The sequence below is a fragment of the Danaus plexippus genome, chromosome Z (assembly GCF_018135715.1).
Source record: "Danaus plexippus chromosome Z, MEX_DaPlex, whole genome shotgun sequence".
Taxonomy (NCBI): Eukaryota; Metazoa; Arthropoda; class Insecta; order Lepidoptera; family Nymphalidae; genus Danaus; species Danaus plexippus.
The window spans coordinates 13,347,354-13,365,939 of record NC_083559.1 but is presented as its reverse complement, the minus strand read 5'-3'; the positions used below and the strand labels follow the sequence as shown (position 1 = coordinate 13,365,939).

Genomic DNA, 18,586 nt, shown 5'->3' with positions numbered 1-18,586 from the left:
ACTGTTGGGTCTAAATTATTATGAGTGTTTCTTTTTTTTATATTATTTATATACATACTCTTTTAGTGTCCTTTAGTTGACATTGAATTTTTTTGGACTACGTAAGACGTTTCGATGATCAAAAAAATTTACATGCAATCTGCCTATAACGTTGGCATGATATAACTCGAGTCCCTTTTAATGTTCCTACAAATATTGTTTTGGACGAACATAAGCTATTTAAGAATATTCAATACAAAATTTTTACGTAACATATATGTGAATGTGTTCGCAGCTCGTACTCTTATGTCGTGGAATGTGTAAAGCATTTCACACACCACTGAATCCATTGAAACCGATGCTTTTGTGCAATTTAACGTTTCAATTAATATTTTTTCTATTTTGATATATATTTTGTAGCGATAAGGTCGTTTTTCGTTTGTTTCTAATACAGGAAGGGCTAGTCGTATTCCAACCGGTGTCATCGTTTATTGAAAACCGCAAACACTAGTGTCGGCTTGCTAAAGGAGACGAAGAGAGAAAATTGATCTCGTACAGTTTCTAATGACTCGTGTGATATAATTAGAGAAGGCTGGAATTCAAACTCTTTACTTAACATGGCGGAAATGAAAGTCGCGAAAAAAATAACATATCTTTAACTTTTCAAATCGAATTAAAATTTAAAAATATATTGGTATAAATATGTTTACACTTAGAAGAAGCGGAGTAAATAGAGACTTTAGGACATTAACCTGTCAGCTGTCTGTGATGAGCGTTGAATTCTATTGTCAATACATAACATGACTTAACATGATGTTGTGATGAACACTTACAAGTGTAACGCTCCATTTAACCGAGGTTTCTCTCATTTGCATCAGAACGTGGACACTGGCTCACGACGGAGTTATCTTTGAACTACCACATATATCGTAAGGATTAAGTTGCTTTGTACGCTTGTAGTTTAAATTCTATTGGATTTATATTATAGAATGTCTTAATGATGGTATTTTTTTGTTTAACGTATGTACATTTTTTTTTAAGCCTACCCTTACAATATTCGTCGTCTTATCCGTCGTCTTTCATCTGACATAAGAATGAGCAATCAATTCGCTGTAAGAATTATTTAAAAATATAAACTTTGTGTGCCAAAAAAAATATTGGTAAATCCAAAGACTCTATATATAGTGTAAATGAAAATAAATTAATAAAAATTCGATTTACTAGTTTGAATTACATAAATTCGATGTAGTTGAAAATATAATTAATATTACTGTGACGCTGAAGTGAAGCGAAAACCTCATCTCGACTTCGTCTATGTAAGTGATCATTCTGACAAAATGAGATATGAATGGTCGGTTCCGCTTGAGTTGATATCTTGATCATCATACCACAGCAGCTTTCTTCACAAGCCATGCTATTGTGGATGCTGCGTTTTTCTTGTATTCTATTAAAGATCTTAATTTTTTATACATGTATTTTAATGAATACAAACCGTTATGAGTACAGACATTCTCAGACACCTAACTTATGTATATATATATACATACATAAGTTAGGTGTCTGATATATATATATATATATATATATTAGGTAGACGTGTGTTAGTGTAACAAAAAGAATTTTAGTCTTGAGTCCATTGGAGCTACTGAGAAATATGTCTATATACAATATGTAAATTATATGTGTACGTATTTTCTGGACTCTTGCCCATGTCACTTATGTGTCAGGTGAGCGTGTCGAAGTTAATAATTATTTTAATTTTACAGGAGGAGCTGGAGACCCTCCGAGTTAAACTTGAGAAGGCAGAAAATGAGCGCAGTCATTATAAGAACGAAACGGAACAACTTGAGACTAAGGTCAGTTGTAACATATTAAACAAGTATTGGAAATAGAATTAATGAAAACACAATATATGACATAAATTAAAAATATATTATAATGTGACAGAAAAAAAATGATTTATAGAGGAATCACAGATAAAAAAATAGCTGTTACGAAAACAATCACTAATATAAATTAAACTATTGAAATCTTATACGTTAAATATTTTTTCAAATCAATAAGAAAATAATGTTACAGTATTATTACTTAATATTCATTAAATCGGATTATTCAGTCGTTATAATATATTAATATATGAGTTATTACAATGTTTGTCCGAGCGTCAGTGAGACGACGATGACCTCTCTCAAGGAGTACCGGTTGTAAGTTTAAAGATGTTCTGAATCCTCGCATTTTAATTATACCATTTGGTTATATTATTTATATACCACATGTTACATTCGTCTTTTTTTTTATTACAACAAATTGGCTTAATATTTCTCGGTATTATGCCAATCTCACTGTTCGAATCCTTTCATACCTTTTTGGAAGTTGATAGTATAAAATTTGTATCGAAAATTTCTTTTATATGAAATTAATTTATATGTTAATAAATGTGTTTATATACTAACAATTTCATATAAACCACGTATAAAGAGAGTCTATCTTAAATTAGAAACAGCTAGATCTAGGTTTCTTTTTAATTCTATAGTATTTAAATTATCTAATGTATATGCATGTCTCTTGAAAGTATAACTGATATGTGATTATTTTTTTCACTATTCTGGAAAGTAGTAGATTAGAAAGTTACGATCGATATATGTTCTATTATTGTCGTTTTAAAAGAAACAATAATATGTCGTATTGAACACCTGTGTGAAACAAGTCGCCGTATCTCATTTATTTGTCTAGACAAGTTTTTTTTTTTATATATTATTTTTAAATTACTTAACCAGAAAGTCGGGTTAATAGTTATCTCAACTGGTTCCGTTTTGGAGCGTATTATTAAATCGAACAATGACACCTGCAACCAGCAAGTCATAATAATTGTGTTGTTCATTGTAAATTTTATGGCTAGAATAATTAAAATTATTTTTATTATAACAGGTTCCTACTCAAACCCCACCTCCACTTTGAACAAATTTTGTGTTCCAATGCCTGAAAATCAATTTAAAAAAAGAATATTATACGCAAACGTAAAAAACGCGGTAATTAATATACCAACATACTCATTTACAAACATCCGTAATTTATTAACTAAAAATTTTAACATAACCGGAGTTTCAAAAGCTGTGATCAAATTAAAATTTACATTAACGGTTAAAAACCGCTAGTGATGGCGGTAAATAGTTTGTAATATGACAGAAAACAATTAAACAGCGGCTATATTTAAAAACTATTGTCACTGCCATCTAGTAGTGAATTGTAGAATTTCTTCGACGCCATTTTGGCTACATGACACTTTCTGAAATAACACGACATTTCGTCAAATCTAAATGCTTTTACATAAAAATGCAATAAAAGAGACTACGTGCGTGCTATTATAACATTACTTGGCAGAAATTTAGTATGTTTCCCGTTGAGGTGAAAACGACAGTGTTGTTCCTAGCCATTGACACTGAATTTACGCAATTGCTTCGATAACTTTATTGAGTGGATACCTACATTTTTATTTTACAGTATTTTTATTGTCGAAATAAAATTAAAAAAAAAAATTTAGTCTCGTTTCTGAAACTTGTATTGTTTTCAATATGTGTTGTTTAAAAATTACAACATTCTCCTTTATTCTAATCAATTAAACTTTTCAAGCATTTCTTTGTAAATATTAGGTTTTTTAGTACTAATTATTTTATATTTCATATTATACTAGTTTTTGTCTTCGACTTCTTTTGCTCATCACTGGAGTTCGGAATTAGACTCGAAATAAAAGATATGTTAACCAAACATGAGCGACATCTATAGTTTGTGTCACGTGACTTCATACACAATGAAACTTACCTATTAATACTATTAGAATTACACGGAACTCCACTATGAATTATTGCTTATGTCTTAATGTTATAAGGTAAATTAGTAAAGCTTCATTAAAATCCTTTCTGTGGATTTTTGCGTGAATAAGAAAGAAACATCCATACATCCTCACAAACTTAAATTTAAATTATTGTTGGGATACAGCAATTTACCGTTTTCCCGCGAATTCGTTGCCGATTTTCAAGGTCACACTTACATTTTTTTTTTTGTTTAAATTAAAACTACATAATTATTTTTTTTATACACTCATCTGCCTGCCAGTAACAATCGCATCAAACTCTGACTAGCCTCTTTAGAGAATTGACCTAATTAATTGAAAATCGTATTTATTTTTTATATCATAGTAAGACATATATGAAAGTAATATGATTTACAATGTAATGTATTAATACATTATAGTACATTGCACTGAAATCAATTCTAGCTATTCACGTTCTATGTTAGAGAAAACAATGGGTTTTGTTAGTTCAATAAATGATGCGTATTAATAAGTACAGACGGCTACAAGAATTTTATCATCAACATTATCATAATTGTATACATATTTGTATAAATATATTTGATATCTCGTAATTAAATTTATGAATTTATGTATATTATAATGAAATTATAATTATATTTTTTGTATATGTGACACTATATTTTAATTGATTAATTATGTTGTAACGTGATGTTTTAAGAGTTCCATAGTGTATTATGTTACCGACTGTGCGAACCAGATAGCCTTGGATTCAGTTGCGGGGATTAGCACATCATTACAGTGACTTCTCCTGACGTTGGACTGATTTATATGAGACACAGTTATTTAAACGCCAATACTATTGTGGTCATGTTGGAATCTTGAGTTATGCGTGTAAGTCGTAAAATATATAAGTATACACTATACATTATATTACATGTAAAAAATCTTTTACATCTATATTCCATAACTAATGTTCAATAGTGTTATTTTTACTATTATTTCTTTTTTTTTAGTTTATTCTGTCATTTCTGTTATAATTTTTATTCGTTTTCATGAATATCTCTGTAGTGTAAAAAATAACATTTTGTCATATTTTTTAAATTATAATAAACATTTTTAAATAAAATAACAAAAAAAATTGTGCTGTAATTGTCAGTGGTCGTTATTCACGTCATAAAATTACGCTGCTGTGTAGATGTGTTTTACATTTCACTACGAGTGGTTTTAATGACCTTGGCGATAGTAATATGTGAGAAATATATTATCGGAATGATATTGTATTAATAGAATATTATATATATATATATATATATATATATATATATATATATATATATATTAACGTAGTAATAGCTATTATAGTTAAAATCTAAACCAATGCAGTGTGAGTAAATTATACTTCTATAGAGCCTTTAATTCATAGTATTCTCAATTTTAAACTACAAAAATATTGATTGTTGATGAAAATTTTAGATGTTTATGATTATAAGACAGGATTGAATTATAATTTGATTACGTAGTATACCTATAAAATGAATGTCTAAGCCTGAGTGTTTTCAATAGAGTTTCTCGCACAACCGAGGTTACTTGACTTCAGGTTAGAAATTAAGCATCCACTGTCACACGTAGTTTACGTACCCAATGCCTGGATCCGTTGCAAATCCAAAAATTAAAATAAATTCTATTCAAAAAGATACAAAAATAAAGCAATAAATATAGATATATTTCGGATCCGAATATAAACTAATACCTCAGTTATTCATGTAACAGGAATGCGACGTCTCTGACGGCGTTTCATTATTAATATACGAAAAAACGTATCGCGGAAACCTTGACGACAACGAACTATACATGTGAAGTTTACGATTCATTAAAAACTCATACAAATAATCGATTTACCTAATATATATATATATATATATATATAATTTAACTATACGATTCTTTAAAAACTCATACAAATAATCGATTTACCTAAAATATATATATATATATAATTTAACTATACGATTCTTTAAAAATTCATACAAATAATCGATTTACTTAATATATATACATATATAATTTAACTTATATTTACACAAACTGCAGAAACTTTTTTGTATCTCGACAGATTTAAAATATTTATATAATTGATTTATCATATCATCTTTAATATTAGAAGAGAAATGTCATTACGTTTGACATTCAGTGACAATTCACATTGAGGTATTATACACATTTGTATGTGACAGTCATTAAAAAAAGCGCTTCTTCATATGAACTATTTGCATTGACTGTTAAATTCCACGTTCATCGGTTGGTGTAATCGTAAAAGAGGATACAAAGTTTTCAACTTAGGTTTCAATACTATGAGTAAAACTAGCTTTGTTGTGAGATACTTAAAGCTGTACGCGAAATTAAAGATATCAGAGCAAACTTCTGTGTTACTATAACGTGACACTTATTTTTTTATATAACAGCCAGTTTTACAACTGCATGTGTTTGTTTTATTTACGTCACAATATATTAAGAATATCAAAAAGTTTTAATGCGCGTCACGTCTTAGCGCCCTACTTACACATGATTTAGTATTTAGTACTCTCAAAATATGTCTTTGGTTTTTTTAATATTTTTTTTCTTCCGCTCCATTTACAAGCTAGAAATATATTCTACTTCGTGATTTCATGTTAAATATAAGTCTTTATTATATTTGTGTTAATCGTAAAGTAAGATCTAAAATACACCACTAGTCGAGGATCATATAATACCACTATAAATTTTAGTCTAATTATTCTCGGTATGTCAGTTTCGTTTTGACGAAATAAATTATCATTTCTACGTGATGTGCTTATTAAGTCTTATTTTGAACCGCATAAATGTTTAATTTTGTGATTATTTAATTATATCTATGTTTATTAGATGCGTATATAAAATGTTTAAATTTAGACTTGAAGAATGTCTTATTATTATTTGAGCCCGTAAACCCTTGAGTTATTTAATGCTCAGCGCGTTACGTGGGCGATGGACTTTTTATATCTGTATAAATTATAAGCCGTGAGACAAACAATAATACTTAAAATTACATTGCATTACAATTTTCTGTATATTAATAAGAAATATATACAGTATATATTAACAAACGCCTGCTACGACTTGTGATTACTGATATAGTAATTGATCAACATTAAAATAATAAAAATCTTCTGACTACAGACTCATTAAATTTATAGTCTTTCCTAATAGCTATGATGATTTTTAACGTATCATCTAGTTAGTACAGTTTCGTAATAGATTCAAACTGCCACTCGTATTAGATAATTTGTGCATAGAACAAACATTGGCAGACGTGGGTGTGTTATTTATTTCTCATTGGGTCGATACACCGGCCAAATAGAACGCATCTAGTTCCCGTTTCTACATATATACAATACCGGTTATTTGAGACAGTTTCTAAACATGTTAAAAATTAATCAACACACATAATAATTTATATATTTTAAACCAGTGTCACAATAATAGATGGCGGTACTGTAAAATATATAGAAAAATAAATCCTAGTTATGTATACAAATATATGTGCTATAAATCTGTAATATTGAATTAACTATCGACTCGTATTATTTAAAACCAACTTCGTAACCTTCCGTAAATCGCAGGCCGCATGCCAAACTAATTTTAATAGTACACGTTTCCGGTCGTTTGTTTAACTAAACTCACATTCATATTACTATTACAAAATTTCCTTATATTGTTTTAGAGTAACATACGAGTAACGAATTCCCCGATATAATTATAGTTTTTATGAAATAAAGAATACTTCTAGTTTTCATGATTAATCTAAAAAATTCTGATTTCATGAATGTTTCCAACTAGACTTATTTATTTGACAAACTCATCAAAATAACAGTGCAAATAAACTGTTACCACACAATCTTTTCCATCTTTATTGTCTTCTTTAGCAGTCAATCGGGATAGAACTAAACTCGAATGTATTAATTCATTTGTACAATTCATAAATCATAAACAAATTGCGCAGTTACGATGCTTTCAAGGTCGGTTTCATACGCAAATTTCCAGCGAAAGAAGGTGTTTGTGTTTATAGAAGGTTCGGCGTGACGAACGTCATTCGGGATTGCACTTCGACATCTACGAAAAACCAAAATAGTCTAGCGGCCACGACTGCCCGGCGACCGAGTTACCCGGCGCAGTGCGTTCGCGAAGCCCTCTCACACCGGTTCTATTTCCAACCGATGTACCGACGCATATCGAGACGCTCGCGACGATAATACTGCACGCAACGGTGATATGGCACTGGACTTTCACCGCGGGAAACCCTTCCGTTTGTGCAGGAAACGCAGGCGCTCGTAATCGCGATGCCTCACGTCAGTTCTCCTTCTCGTACTTTGGAAGGGAAGACCGGTAAGCCGATAAGTATTAAGATACCGGAACAGAGAACAAACGGCTCCAATGGTATACTTTCACCGAATTCAAATGGCCCTCTGTCGCCCCCGATACTGGATGCCACACCTAAGAAGCCACCGAAAGCCCCCCTGGGACGAGCTATACTGCCGGTGAAAAAATCTAAGACGCTTCCAATTAATTTTGAAGAAAAGGTCCCTCCTAAGCTATCTTCGGGATTTTTAAGTGGTAAGAAATTTGTTGTTACTAAACCACTCAAAGAGGTCAAAACAATACCACAACAAACGGAGAACGGAAACTATTTATCAACTCGATCTCTGAGTCCTGCGTGTAAGAGAAGTACATCGGTTACAATAGAAACAGGTTCGATCGCGGAGCTTGCTCGGAGACATGGCTCCAACAATATCCTTACGTCGCGATCACCAAGTCCCTCTTCCTACGGAAGTGTCAAAAGTTCTGGAAGCTACTACTCGACATGTAGCAGTAACAGCACATTCGTTCCATTATCCCGTTCATCGAGCTTAACTTCTACGCTCTATAACAGAACTCCTACTCCGCGAAGAATGTACCCACAGACCTCTGACAACTCAGATAATGTCGACCTCAAAGAACTGACGTCTAAAGAGCAAGCGCCCGTCGTCTTCGATGCGAATCTATCATTTGTGCTTGGTTGTAAGAAGCAGCCTGTACGACAAAAGTTCAAGCCGATAGCTGCTCATCTTGAAGAGGGAACCTCGTCCAATTACTTGAGTACTAAAATAGACAACTTTCTGAAAAGAACCGATCATGTTATGGATGAGTGGAGAAGAATGGGCCACAAGGATGAACCGGATCTTGAAATGTATTATGATGGAAAAAAGAGAAAAATTGGTAGATCAAAATCTGCTACAAATATTATGATAAAAGGGTTCACTCTGTTCAGTCGCAGCGGAAGCCGAGCTAGTAGCGTCTGTAGGTCCTCGAGAGGCATATCTGAAGATCGTACCACAGTTTCTGAAATGGATGAGGTTGGTGTAACATGAAATACACTTGTCCCCTCGTAAATACAGAACTCATCGAATATTGTTATATAAACACTCATGGCTGCAATGTGTTATAATAAATTAACGTTGTCTCTTAGATAGTTTCACGCTCCACCGATGGCGCTTGAGCGTTGGCTTGGTATTAGCGCATCGCCGCGACTCTTGCCAAAAAAAAAATATATTTTTCATTGTTGATTTCTTACGATAACTTTAACTAATGCGTATGTTTTTTTTAGACGTCTATCATCGTCAGCCGTTAGTTGACATTGTCGTTCACCGTGACACGGAAGTTTCTATTTTCTTTGCTGTTATGAAATCGTAACAGTATTATGTTTGTATAGGTTCGGACTGTCGGGAATTTCCGTATGCGCTTGGCAAGTAATGTTTTACGCATTGGGATGCAGCAAATATTTAAAATAGCTTACATATATAAATTATAGCTCCTTAGTTATGACAACATTCATAAAGCATTAAATGATATTGAATTTATTTCAACAATATGCCATCTTAATATAATTGCGCTGTGAATATTATGATCTTATAGGTTTTTAAATATACAATTAAAACGACGGATTGTTAAGTTTAGTGAAAACTGTCCGTCTGTCAAGTTTTGGTAACCGAGTGTATAAAATATCCTGAAACGTCTCGTGGACATGAAATCTGGGTAATAATTATTGACGTTTCACCTCGCCCTACTTTATAATTGTGTTTAATGCCTCTGACCTGATTCATATAAAATATATGAATTCGTTTCATGTACCATATTAACTAGCAGCTGATTAGTTCACAGAAGCTCGTTCGAAATGACATATATTATCTCCTAACATACAAATCCGAATTTACAATGGGTATTAACTCGGAGTAAGAGATAAGATAACCGTACAGATAATTTTCGGTTGTGAATGATGGGGAAGTGTAAATTTTTTTTCAACGCTTACTTAAAGTATCATCATTGATTCATATATATATATAACCGAAGCATATATTTTCTACATAAACACTCCTAACGAATGAGATTTTGATCTCGTCTGAACTTGTTCACGGCTGCTGTAAAGGAACCGATACGTCGGGATTATGTAGGTTAAAAAAAATTAAAACGCGCTGTATATCTGAAAAGATTGGTTTGATTTAAATCAATACTCGCGAAAGTCTTAGACATCATATATATAAACGTTTGATGAATGACATACAATGTTTCGTATAACTAAATAGACGGATGAAACTTGTTTGGCAACGATATGGAATTATTTACCTTTCAAAATATCTTTATTAACGATTTGTTAATTGATCTAGTTGAATTCCTATCTTCTTTTACTTGGTATATTTATAAATATAGTACATCTAACGTTATCACATTGAAAAAGTATTTTATCATAGAAAATATTATTTACATTCCTCACTAAAAAGAATTACGTCTTTTAAAATGGTGATTGTAGGTTAGAGATGTACAAACGGATTTTATTTCGTTTGGAATACTTAGTATCGATTTTTATGTAAATATTGATGTTATGCTTGTTTATAATTAAATTTTCTATATATGTATATATTGTTTACAGTTATCAGAGGTTGGCGGTGAGTTGTCCGATGAGCGTGCGGCAGCAGCTCTAGCGACCGAACGAGCTGATGCAGAGGCTGCGGAGAGACTCCGGATTGAGAGAGACAATAGAGAATTGCTGGCTAACAACCAACGTTTACAACAGGTTACATAGATATATAATAACTAAATATGTTTATTATACGTCGTATGGTAAAATAAGATCATTCTTCTTATATTTTATTTATTTGACAAAAAACATCTTACTAGAATCAACTGTAATCAGAGCATTTCTTGGATTATTAGATACGAATTACATTCAGATCTAGTACTGAAATAGTCAGTACTAAAGTTAAAAGTCTTGAATACAGAGATGTACATTTTCGGCTAATCGATATGTTCTTTAAAGGCATCCGAACGCTTGGAGCTGGAACTCCTTCATTGGAGATCTGCGGAGAATGGTAACGCTGAGCCGTCAGACTCCGAGGGTTCGGAAGCGGACGGAAGTGCCAGCGGCGATAAGTACAAGAGGCGGTTCGAGAGGGCACACAGAGAGCTGCAGCTGCTCAGAGCCCAGCTGAGGAGACAGCACGAGGACGACCTGGAACAGCTGGTGACGGTCAAGAAACAGCTGGAAAAGAAGGTGGGTTCTGAAAAGATACGTGCAGCTGCAAAAACGTGCTCAGGTTCTCAAGCTCTTGCGACTTGTTCATCTAAATGTGTTTCTTTAATAATAGTAATGAATAATGTTCGAAACTAATGTCTTCTAAGCAAAGCGATTTTGTACGAGCGTCCATACAGCTGACAATTCACTATATTTTTTCTTTAAACTTTAATATATTCGAATGTATGTAAACTGAAAAGTTTCATCGAAATCGATGTATCCGTTTAAACGTTAACTTTTATGGTACCAAAATCCTTTACACGAATAATTTTTGACTTAATAATTCTTTAATAATGTCGGGAATATAAATTAATTCTACCGTTCAGTCCTTGCTCAAGTAACTGTAGTAATCATGTTTTATCTCTCGGCCCAGTTATCAGCGATCATCCTTGATCGCTCTGTGATGCTGATAGCGTCATAGAAATTCGTCCAAGTGATAACGCGTGCGATTTATTCGGTCTCCAAAAAACATATATCTATTCAGTATTCGTTACAAGTGATGGTAGACGAGCCTGAGGTCAGTGTACTAAAGTTAATATCTGTTGGGACTTGTTTTTTTTTAAGAAATCAATTGTTTCCAAATCTTGGCGACTCTCCAGATTGCTGGCCACCGATAATGACGGCCGATTTAAACAGTTTTATACGTCTTCATACATATCTGAAGACCCTTATTGTGTAACATATTTAATACTCATAATTATTGTTAGATTTCTAATACATTTAATGTTCTGCTTGGAAAAAAAATTAAATTCTTTATTTAAATGTCTATTTTTTTAATCTTATATCACACCAAATAGGTTTTATTTGTGACTTTAATTCTTTAAGTTTCTATATATTTTTCGTCGCTTCTGAAGACTTATTTTTTGTCAGCATCTTTTGATATATGGCGTGACTTTATCTCAGTTCAAAGCGATTAATCATACATAATATATCTGCTTTTTTTGTTTTTATACGAATGATTTCTTTCATATTTGTTAATTAACTGAAGGAACGCAGTGCGATTGTGTAAATACATAGGTATTTGTCTAGAATATTCGGGAACGATTTTGATAATAGCTTAAAATCTTTCTCATGTAAATTTTGATTATAACTGAAGTATGTTCCTTGCGATTAAAACAGTGTTAATTGTATTACGTATACACGTCTGTCATTGTATTTTAAATTTTAAACACACTTGTTTTAAGGTTCAAGATGCCTACGAGGAGGTCGAGGAACAGCGTGCGGTCGCTGCACAATGGAAACGCAAACTGCAAAAGCTCACCAACGATATGGCTGATCTGAGATCATTGCTTGACGAACAAGTAAATCAATACATATACAAAATACTACAATCTTTGATACTTCTATGAATGTTTGTTGTCTTGGCCAATGACTATTGACAGGCTTTCAAATAGATGTCTCCAGCTATGTAGAGTGAAAACACATTTATTCGGCTATATGAGTACGTATATTGATATATGAACTAATACAAAATGTTATCCAACAGACGTGTCGTAACAATCTCCTGGAGAAACGTCAGCGGAAGTTTGACGCGGAGCTCCACAGTGCCCAGGAGGAGTTGAAGAGAGAGAGAGCGGCCAAGGAGAGACTCTCCCGGGAGAGAGATCAGGCACACGCGGAGAAATACGCACTGGAACAGAGTCTATCAGTGAGTTATGGAATTTATATGGAGTATTACAGTCAGTTAGTTAGTTATAACTAGGGTTTCCATAGCTGTTATACTGTTAGTGATTTCTGATAGACATATTTGAAAGTTAATTATGGAAAGCTTCTCTCTGTAAATAAAATACGTCTTCATTTATAAAAAGACCAGAACAAAAAGACATTAACAGAAGTTATTGAAAATATTAAATACTTAAAAATTGCAATTCTTATTAAATATATAATATACTAAATAATAATTAGTTCGTTAATTTAGTATTTTGTCTCCCATAAACTATTTTAGATTCCTTTCGACGACTAGTTAGACATAATCATCTTTAAACTAGGAGATGCACCTTCTCATTACTCTTCGCATAAGCCCTCGGTGAAAGTTGAGTGAAGAGACCTTAACTATCGGGTATCGAACCGTTTTGAATTGAAATTGGTGGTCGGATGTAAATTTATTTTTATAAAAACCACCCCAGACAACTGGGCTATCGAACAAAAATGCCTCGACTCTATCGGACATTGGGTTGCCGAGATCATCTCAATTCGTGAATGACCTGAGTCGCCAGTATAGCGTTCTTCTCGCTTCACTCAAACATATGCCTATATTGTTGAGATGAAATTCAAACTTTTCCAAGTATTATATGTCATGTTATTCAAATGATCTATATAAACAGGAGGCTCGCATGGAGGTGGAACTTAAGGAGGAGCGTCTTCTGTCAGCGGCGAGGGAGTTGGAGGAGAGGGGAGGAGGGGACGAGGTGGCCGCTCTCAGGAGAACACGCGGCGAGCTGGAGAGACGAGTGAGAGACCAGGAGGAGGAGCTGGACGAGCTGGCCGGACAGATACAGGTAAAACATTGAAATAGATACAGCTTGAGCTTTAAAAAAAAGCGAGATGTTCAAAAGTTATTTAAAAATTGTTCATCCCCTTTAACCCGGTTCAATCCGGTGCGAACCGGTTTTTAACAGCAATATAATAACAACTGATTGAGATTATAGCTCAACCAGTCGCTATTATTATTACGAGTGCAATAAAATAACCTTTTTCTGATCACTAACTAGCTCCGAATATAAGATTTTTAAGACAAACTCTACTCCGCTGCTTGTAGTACGAAGAGGTTAGTTTTGTGAAAATTGTTCAACTGTTCCTAATTACTAATTGAATTATCTCAAAATACAACTGTAAATGCTTGCTGAAAAAAATCACATTACATCTTTACTATATGTTAATGTTTAAGAGCGTATATTAAATATAAGGTGTTATTGTAATCGAACCCCATAAAACTAGTATAGATGTTAGAGACGCTGACTTTGTGACCAAAACTAAATATCTCGATGTTAATATATTACATTAATATAAAAAAAATAACGATTTGTATGTCATGTTTCATTTTATAGTTATTGGAGAGTTCTAAGCTTCGCCTGGAGATGCTTTTGGAGCAGCAACGGAAGGAGGCTCGTCTGGAAGCTGCCGCTAGAGACGACGAGATGGAAGAAACTAGAGCGAACGCATCTAAGAAACTTAAAAGTGAGTGTATACATTCATTCATTCATTCATATCATTATATGTGTGTGCGTACAGTATTTCGTATGTGTGCGTGCATGTGTGTTAACACAAATATTAACTACAGTTGTGCATTTGATTTCTTTTCCTGTGCATGTTTAAGTTTACATATCCTCGTTATTCCGCGATTTTGTCGAAAATTATATGTTGTTGTGTTATTCTCTAAGCCTAAAATAAAACTAACTGTCTTAATTCAAACTAATATTTTTCAAATAAAAAAGAAGAATTTCTAACATACATACATACTTCATTATAACCAATGTGTTAAAATACATGTTTTGCGATTTTTAATGAAGGGTCTGTGCAAATTTATTATCCTGTTACTAATATATATGTGTATGTGTATGTGTGTGTGTGTGCAATGCGATTTTACCAAAATCTATGGAATCTACGTATTTTGTGTTATTTGACTGCTTACTTCTGCAAGTGTGCGAGCTATACTAATATATGTACCATATGCATTGCGATTGTGTTATTATTCTATCTTATTACTACATATTACTGCGCGTCATTCTGTGTGTTTGTGTATAGCGAAATTTCATTTAGTATTGATTCCATTTACTACAGGGCCGCATGTTTTTGAGTGTGTGTGCTGTCGTGTTTGCATGTGTGTGTGGTTTCTGACGTCATCAATAATTTTACATACAATTTCGATATTTTTCCTCCAATCGCCTTAATTTTTGCATTTTCTTATAAATATGGATTATGAAATATTTAATAGACGATATAATTTGCAAAACAATATGGTTTAAAAAAATATATCTAATACTATATAAACCACAACCATCTCTATTTAATATGAAGATATAAGACAAAAACCGCAGCAAAGACAAGCAAATTTTATTAAAGACGATATTCCACCGATCTATATATGTAATTAGAACCTTATCATTGAATTACAGTGCGCTTGTAGATATTTGACATAAAGGATTTTTTAATGTTTAATTATATACATATATATTTTATACCTGTCCCGATACAGTGGGTTTGTTTGTTTGTGTATTTGAAATAAATGACTTTTTTTATGTCTACTTAATAGCTATACTTAATATAATGTTTGTGTTATAGTGCTGGAGAGTCAGCTGGAGAGCGAGCATTCAGAGCGGTCGCTGCTCCTCCGCGAGCGACACGAGCTGGAGAGACGGCTGGCAGCGCTGGAGGAAGCCGCTCGCCAGGAGACACACGAACAGGGACAGCTGGTCATTAGACTTAAGAGGTACGGAACCAATTTATTGTATACGGTTATATCTATGTGATATATGGAACATGTTACTCGTATGATACTCATATACATCTAGTGATGAACAAAGTTGAGTGCAAAAGTTAGTAATTTTGCACGCAACTTTGTTGTGATGGAAAATGTAAAAATATTTGTATTATCTAGCTGAGCTGATTAAGACTCATTAAAGTATTTTCAGTGTGCTAGCTGCTTTTGTTTAAACTCTCACAACTGCAGTTCTCAAAAGGAACCACTTTAGCCCATTTTAGTACAGTTTCCTTTGAGTCTTCTGCTGGTCTTATAGCCTATAGCCTTCCCAAATGAATTGTCTTTCTAATACTGCGAAAATTTTTCGCAATGAACAAGTGTCTTCTGAAATTATCGAAGTCAAAAAAATATTAGAACAACTTCGCTTTTTTAACACTTTTTGGCCTGAATATACGTGGAATAGTGTCCTCATAGGAAGGCTGGCTAATGGCTTGAGTTTTTACAGTTCCGCAGATATTAATGCAACTATCAACTTCGATAGCGGCGACGAAAGATTTTATATAAGAATAATTTTATTTATTCTCCTATTAAATAGTTTAATAATATACTTACAGGGATGTGAAACGTTACCGCGCCCTGCTGCGAGACGCTCAGACGATGTTGGAACAGAAGGAAAAGGAAGGTGGAGGGAAGACTCAGATAAGACATTTGAAAAACCAGGTCGGTTTTAATGTAACTTTACTAATAAGATCATTTCATGATTGGACATCTATATAACATAGATCGCTGGTTCGAATCTAGATAGCTTGAGTCGATGAAATTTTAATTACCCATTTTCTCTTTAATTTTGAATCAATTTTACTAAACATTGATTTTGTAAATTTTATATAATTTAGTTTCGTATTATTCAACAGTAAAATTTATAATACTGATATACAAATATGAGTCTTATCATAGCTGCACAAGGTTGTTGTTTCATTGCGTGTCATTTGTTTGAGATCATCAATATTTATTGTCCAGGTGGAAGACTTGGAGTTGTCGCTGCGCGCTGCTAACAAGGCACGCTCGACAGCTGAGAGTGAGGCGAGCGAGGCGACCGCAGCCCTAGAGGAGACCGCGCGCGCCCGGAACGAGGCCGTGGAGAGAGCGCATGCCGCCACGAGGGACGCCGCTGCCGCACGCGCAGCCCTAGACGACGCTGAGGAGGAAGCCGCCGAGGTAAACACATACATACAAGCCATAAGATATATCCTGAGATACATCGCAGAATCACTATACGTGTATGACATTGACTTTTCTCAATTAAAATACTAATTGAGATTCTTAGATTAATACTAAATCAATGATTTCTCCTGTTATGTACGAAGGGTTTTATGCGTGCTATTTCTCTTTGTTAAGATCAGTACAGTCAAACAAACATTTAAACACACAAATGATGTACTAAGATTACTATCCAAGCCGACTGTGTCGTCTGTTGTAACTGTCAATATTAATTAAAATTTGGTTTTTACTGTAGTTAATCCTTTAAAAGATTCTTCTGATCTCGTTTTAAAATATATATAATACATATCTCAAGAAAATTGGTAAACTTAATGTTGTTATATATAATATAGCTGCTGAAGAAGTATCGGGCGAGTACGAGCGCGCTGTGCGCCGCTCAGGCAGCCGCCCGCGAGGCTGAGTCCCGAGCGGAGGCTGCGGCTGAAGAGGCACGTCAGGCGCGAGAGAAACTCACTGAGATGACCACTAGACTAGCACACGCTGAGGCCGGTCACACACACGAACAACACGAAGCCGGCAGACGACTCGAACTCAGGAATAAGGTACTGCATCTTATGTTATGTAATCATGTATTTATCATCCATCGAAACGATTCATAAAAAAACGGACTTAGATGTATGTATCTCTGTATGTGTCCGTGCATATAACTAAAACTACCATATTGTCACGTGCCAGGGTTTTGATTAGCAAAATAAACACGGTATTCAACAGAAATATCTACTTTATTTGGATAGTAGATGATATGGCTTGTATATAGACTGACTCAAAACCTACCTAGCAGCCCTTTCATTCACAACAATCCGATTACTACAATATTCAAAAACATTTTCGTTCATATTTCTACTTGTGTGCAAACAGTAACAACAGGAATGTTTTAGTTAACGTATAGCTAATACTTTCGTCCACTCGTTACAAGATGGCGCTGTCGCCACAATGTCGAGAATATATATTATTCGCTTAGCCGCTTATTCAGCCGACGCGGCAATATAATGCAAAATAAGTAGCAATTGAGTAAATCTATGTAATGTAGTCATTACTAGCGGCTTTATATGGCCACCTCATCATTGTAATAATACATTTTCGCTGTAGATTGAAAAGGTAGAAAAATCTATTGCGTAGAACAAATATCACAATACTCCTTTAACCTATAAGTGACAGTACGTATGTGTACTCGTAATTTGTTTGGGGATTTATCTCTGCGATCGATAAATATTAGAATTTATATCATGTGTGAATAGAGTTCAATTTCGAATTTTTCTGAACAAGTGGGATCATTTCACTGAGCACACAGTATCTCTTGTAACCTGCAAGTTATTTCACCTTTAAAATACTTTCCCTTAATGTGTTAATCGAAATTTTAAAATTACGTAGGCCACATTTTCGTTTCTGCCACAAACGGAGGGTTTCGATGTACTTAACAATATCTCAAACACATTTATTTAAAGGATACCAAGCTTACGCAGAATTTCAA

At 33.6% G+C, this 18,586-nt stretch overlaps 1 protein-coding gene across 4 annotated transcripts in view; it reads left to right on the top strand.

The window, feature by feature from the left end:
* The window catches only part of LOC116777326 (unconventional myosin-XVIIIa), a 112,106-nt gene that overhangs the window by 90,116 nt on the left and 3,404 nt on the right, over nucleotides 1-18,586 (top strand). For all 4 annotated transcript variants that reach the window (XM_032670810.2, XM_032670809.2, XM_032670811.2 and 1 more), the window contains 11 exons: nucleotides 1,746-1,835; nucleotides 10,773-10,916; nucleotides 11,160-11,393; nucleotides 12,599-12,715; nucleotides 12,901-13,062; nucleotides 13,739-13,912; nucleotides 14,462-14,591; nucleotides 15,696-15,843; nucleotides 16,449-16,554; nucleotides 16,855-17,052; nucleotides 17,448-17,657. In XM_032670810.2, coding sequence (XP_032526701.1) covers nucleotides 1,746-1,835; nucleotides 10,773-10,916; nucleotides 11,160-11,393; nucleotides 12,599-12,715; nucleotides 12,901-13,062; nucleotides 13,739-13,912; nucleotides 14,462-14,591; nucleotides 15,696-15,843; nucleotides 16,449-16,554; nucleotides 16,855-17,052; nucleotides 17,448-17,657 — 1,713 coding nt within the window. The remainder of the gene's footprint in view (nucleotides 1-1,745; nucleotides 1,836-10,772; nucleotides 10,917-11,159; nucleotides 11,394-12,598; nucleotides 12,716-12,900; nucleotides 13,063-13,738; nucleotides 13,913-14,461; nucleotides 14,592-15,695; nucleotides 15,844-16,448; nucleotides 16,555-16,854; nucleotides 17,053-17,447; nucleotides 17,658-18,586) is intronic.